Source organism: Austrofundulus limnaeus, unplaced genomic scaffold (assembly GCF_001266775.1).
Source record: "Austrofundulus limnaeus strain Quisiro unplaced genomic scaffold, Austrofundulus_limnaeus-1.0 Scaffold2, whole genome shotgun sequence".
NCBI classification, from domain to species: Eukaryota; Metazoa; Chordata; class Actinopteri; order Cyprinodontiformes; family Rivulidae; genus Austrofundulus; species Austrofundulus limnaeus.
The window spans coordinates 6,971,232-6,976,607 of NW_013952404.1; the positions used below are offsets into that span (position 1 = coordinate 6,971,232).

A 5,376-nucleotide genomic window follows, 5' to 3' on the forward strand; every position below is an offset into this window, starting at 1 on the left:
GATGGACCGGGAGATGGATCCACAGCTTGGGGCCTCGTCCTCAGTAACRAGGGCGTTGCTTCGGTCAGTCGTGGTGAAAAAAGAGCTGAGTCGAAAGGCAAAGCTCTCGTCTTTCTTTGTTCCAACCCTCACCTATGGTCATGGGGTGTAGACCATGCCGAAAGAACAAGATCCCGGGTACAAGCGGCCAGAATGAGCTTCCTTCATAGCGTGGCCGGTCTCAGCCTTAGAGATGAAGTGAGGAGCTCAGAAGAGAGCTGCTGCTCCTCCGCATCGAAAAGAGCCAGTTGAGGTGGTTCGGGCATCTGGTTGGGACGCCTCCTGGACATCTCCCTTTAGAGGTGTTCCGGGCACGTCCCACTGGTAGGAGGCCCCGGGGAAGACCCAGGACTCACTAGAGGGATTGAGTATCCTCTCTGGTCTGGGAATGCCTCGGCGTCCCCCCAGGACCAGCTGGAAAGTGTTGCTGGGGAGAGGGATGTCTGTGTTTCTCTCCTGGACCTGTTGCCTCCGCGACCCGACTACGGATAAGAACATGGAGATGGAGATTTAAGTGTTTGATTTATTTATTTCATGATATAATTATTTATTTAATTGGGCACTCCAGACATTCAATACTGGCTTATTTAGATTGCTTTTTGTACAGTGCCCTGAGATAATGTTTGCTGTGACTGGATGCTGTATAAATAAACTGAATTGAATTGAATTGAATTGAATTTGCACCTTTTTTAATCACAGAGACGATGTGCAATTTTATCACAAGAGCAGTCAGTAATATTGTAATAGTAATATTAGCATATTGATGATATTGTATGACAAAAAAACGTTTTGCGTATCCTTTCCTTTATGCTGGTGTATAGTCTCTTAGCAGGTGCCAAGGCTTTTGTGCCTTTTTAAAATGTTTTTGTTTTGTTCTGAAACTAACATGCCGGGGTTTTATTTATCAGTAGACATACAGTACATACCCGTTTTTTTTATTTTTTTTTATTTGTTAATTGAGTTAGTAAAGTTTCGACTGTACATGTAGTTGCTCAGCAGGGGGCGCTGTTGACGTACGAAGAGACATCACGTACCAAACCATTACAGATGCAGGTTTACTGTTTACGGACAGTTGAACATACGGAACTTGTCATATCACTGATGCTGTCTGAGTWAACAAGAAATGATTAAATTAACTGAAAGGACGAAACAGAGATTAAATAATCCATGTTAGTTGAAAAACAACCAGTGGCGACTGGTGAAACATTTATTTCCCGATCCCCATAGCTGCGTTTTCTATGTTTCAGGTCATAATTCATGCTGTTTGCATGTTGTCTGCGAAATAAAATATGTGTTTTAAAGACATGTTAGCACGCGACATAATTTTATTGAAAAATGATAAGTCGTTAAGATAATGGGAGCGTTAATCATTATTGGAAAGAAGCAGCGTGGCTTTACGGGCACAGATTATGTAATTTCCGAGGGGCAGGTGAACGCATCATCAGCCTCCAGGAGCCTGGGTGTGTGCAGCCAGTCACACAGCTTCAGCTCAGAGCCTGACAGAGAAACATCAGAAACATCTGGATCCAGCTGTGCCTGTCAGCTGTCACTTCGCTTCTGTATTCTACTCCGGTGGACGGACTGAACATGGGACGCTGTTCAAGTTAGCTTTTTTTTTAAACGAGGACACGAATAACCGGGTGCTAAAACTACCAGGTTAGTTAGCTCTAATCTAGCTTCGCTCACTCCCATCTTATTTGTATCATTGCTTCGTATTTTTGGTTCATAAATTGTCCTTAGCACACTTTAATTAAATGGTATAAATAGCCTTAGCAGGGGCTTTGATTAAACTGTTTATTTTTATGTCGTTAGCAGTGTAGCTTGTCATCACTGTTAGCCAGCTAACGTTAGCTGTTGATGTTAGCAGGAGAGTCAGCGTGTGTGAGGGGTTCTCTGATGCTGAACCTGCATTTTAAGCTATTTTACTCAAATCGTGCTTGTCCTGAAAGACTTTAGGGAAACATACAAACAGAAAAAGTGTCTCTATGGTGTGTGTGTGTGTGTGTGGGGGGGGGGGGGGGGGGGGTAACATTTTACTAGCCACGAAGCCTTCGTTTATTTGATCTGTGGTTGGCGGTTTGCGACCGATTTGTGTTAATTTCCTGCTCCCTTCTGTTCAGGTCGAGCCTCCAGTCGCCCAGTTTACTGTCAGAAAAGTGACTCAGGAGCAGAGAGGGGGGGTGAAATGCAGACTTTCCTGAAAGGTCGCAGAGTCGGCTACTGGCTCAGTGAGAAAAAGATGAAGAAACTGAACTTCCAGGCTTTTGCTGATTTGTGCAGGTAAGTGGCAAACGATCAAATACAAATAAATCCCCAGAGATAACTTCACATTCATTCACACCCATTAACTGTACATTTATTAGGAAACTGCATAGTGTTGAGACTTCGCAGACCGCTGTTCCACTTTATTTAGGTGTGTTGTGGTTCCTAAAATATGTTGAGTGCTTGACAGTAGGTATAAACATTTGGAGTCATATTGAGTCATGCCGTCTTCCTGTCCTGTCAGAACAATAAATGTCTGTCCTGTGAAGAAAAAGAAAAGAACAAAACATTGTTTTATAACTGAATCTATAATTTAGCATAACAGTGCTGGGTTTTGTAGTACACTCTGATGACAAGGAAAATGTTTTTTCCTCCTTTTTTGGCCACTAGAGTCCACATTCTGTATTCTTAGGATTTTCTATCAGTTCACAGTGTAGTTTAATTCTTGTCTGTCTTAGATGAACTCCGATTCAGTAGTCCTGCTTCTTGATCATTTTGTCCTGCGTGGTAAAGTGTTAACACTCCTTGGATTCTGTGATACACTGTAGTTCTGTCTTTGAAATCCAAAGCAGTAACTAACTACCGTAGTTTTAATACCTTGGCATGTTTGAAATGTGCCATTGGAGTCGAATGCAGTGTTTTGCTTTCATTTTTAACACTCCCAACATTTTTAGATGCTGATTTGAAGTGTGTTCGAATGCCCTGTGGAAAAGTAATGCAAGTAGAGCTTCTGTGTCTTGTTTGAGACTCAGTGCCAGAAGGGTGTGTGTGTGTGGAGGGGGTAAGGGTGTTAGTTTTCAACTGTTTTTTAACCTTGAGGTGAGGGAGACAGCTTGTCAGTGTTAATGATTTTGTTTTATTTGAGTTTCTAATAAGATAGCAGAGATAAAAGTTGAATGGGTTTGTACAATGACAAGCCTGTGCTTTATTTACAGACACAGACCTGACTGATTTACCGTATACTTTGCACTAGTAACAGGAAGGACTTCAGGGTATGTGGGTACCGTCGTTATGGTTTGTTGCAACAATAGTAGTGCGTTCCGTACCATGGCTGCAGATTACCTCGGAAACAAAAGCGACAGCTCTATTTGACATAGAGAAAAGAAAAAGCTCTGAGCCATGCTTAGTTTTTATCAAGAACATCTCCACGTAGGTACGGTCCGTGTGCTGTGAAGGATTTTCACCTTTCGTGCTGTGTTGTTACTTCACCAAGTGACCTGATTCAGCCAGCACAGATTAACACACCATATAATCCTCAAAACAGTTTTAATCTCTTCATAAACCTCTGAGAAACACCCCTTTCTACTTTCATTCTGAACAATGAAGGGCTTGGGTGAATAAAAGTTTTGACAGAAGAAGTTTAATACATTAAAGAGTCATGACTGCAAAACCCTACAGTACTGTAGACATCCGGTTTATCATAGTTTTTTTTTATTTAAGTTTTTTTTTATTGTGATGTTAAAAAGACAAGTCATGCAAAAGGAAGGAAGTGACCTAGCTGACATAAAAATTTGATTATTAATAGTTTTTCTTCACTTTCAAGCTGTCAAGTTATGGTTTTTTATATTTCGTTAACCTGAAAAATCTCAGATAAATGTGCCGATTTTACCGTCATATATAATAACTTCAATTAAAAGGTGTTCCGTGTCTGGCATATTTAATTTAAAATGTGTCAGATCAGGATTTGTCATTGTCACGGTGTGGCATGCAGCTGACTGGGAGAACATCTTATCGTGGCGTCTCTCCTGTCTGTTGCAGCTGCAGATCAGAAACAGTTGTTGGTCTCACGTAAGCTTGCACAGCGTGTAGACGGTTGTTTCTGTTGAAACTGGGAGAAAAAGCAGTCTTCGTTCTTAAATATTAATAATTAATTTTTATTTTTTTAAAGCTAATGTGATTAAAGTGGAGTCATACAGACAACCTCCTTGAATATTTGTCTTTGGCCTCTAAAATAAGTTGGACCCTTGCCTTGTTGGGTCTTTTCCCTTCTTCCTTTCATCCCTCGGCCTCTATAACAATGCAGGAAAGCAAATGATCTCCATATCTGAGATGGGGATGAAAACTAAGGCCTCATTCATTTGACATGAAGCGGGCCAGCTGCAGTATTAAATGTCCACATTGTTGTGAAGCTGTGAATAGCTGCGCTGCTGTTACCATGGGGCTGTAATTTCAAAAGCAGCTGGGTTGGACAGGCTGAGTTAGCTGTAGTCGTTTAGTTCCTGTTGTAGGTTCCTCTAACAAGGAGCGAGCTGTTCAGACAATTCAGGTTTGTCCTGTTGTTTGTGGTGGTGGGCTAGGTTGAGATATGTAAGCCAGTTCAGCATGAATGTTGGGAGTGATTTCTCATGTGTTTGTTCTTTTTTTTTAGTGGAGATGAAGGGGAGTGTACACCTACAAGGCTTAAATATCTGTGAAGCGTAATGAAATTTTTTACAGTTTGTATTTGGAAAGGAGATTTGATAGATGGTGATTTCATGAGAGCAAAAAGAAACAGTTTGAACTCATGTTGAYCTCAAGTCTGTGTGCTCGTTTGTCTGTTCTGTTTTTTTATTTTTCCCTGCAAAATATCTTTTGAATAGCTGGACAAATTTGAACTAASTCCTCAGGAAGTAACCAGTACAACTGCTTAACTTTTGGACTCGACCCAACCACAGAAAGATTTTCTTAAGAAACACAAAAAATGAGTAGACCTCAGCCAATTTTCCAGTGTGGTAGTAGCTGAGCACGACCACACAACGTGTGTTTATGTTCGTGCTGTCACGTCTTTTAGCTTTGTGAGATTTTAATTACATTTTGCAGAGAGTAAATATTTAAATCTAAATCTACATCAGTGGTMCGTAATTCTGGATTTTASGGCCACTGTCCTGCATGTTTTAGARGTTTCTCCASTTCATCACACCTGATTTGAATAAAWGAGTGATTAACAGGCTTCTGCAGAACTTGGAGACCTGTTAAAGGGATCCCTGATTAGTTGTAACATTAGACTTTATTTGATAAACATTTATTTTAACTGTAAACTAAAGACTGTAAAAGTACTGTAGGCTGTTCGGTTTTTATCATTTTTAACTAAAAGTT

General features: G+C 40.7%; 1 protein-coding gene across 3 annotated transcripts in view; it reads left to right on the forward strand.

Moving 5' to 3' along the window:
* The first annotated feature begins 1,468 nt into the window (after positions 1-1,468).
* itpk1b (inositol-tetrakisphosphate 1-kinase b) overlaps positions 1,469-5,376 on the forward strand; it is a 30,977-nt gene continuing 27,069 nt past the window's right edge. For 2 of the 3 annotated variants that reach the window (XM_014013649.1, XM_014013641.1), the window contains exons 1-2: positions 1,469-1,695; positions 2,160-2,319. In XM_014013649.1, the coding sequence (XP_013869103.1) occupies positions 2,225-2,319 (95 nt within the window). In that variant the 5' untranslated portion in view covers positions 1,469-1,695; positions 2,160-2,224. The remainder of the gene's footprint in view (positions 1,696-2,159; positions 2,320-5,376) is intronic. The other variant, XM_014013632.1, reaches the window with a different exon arrangement.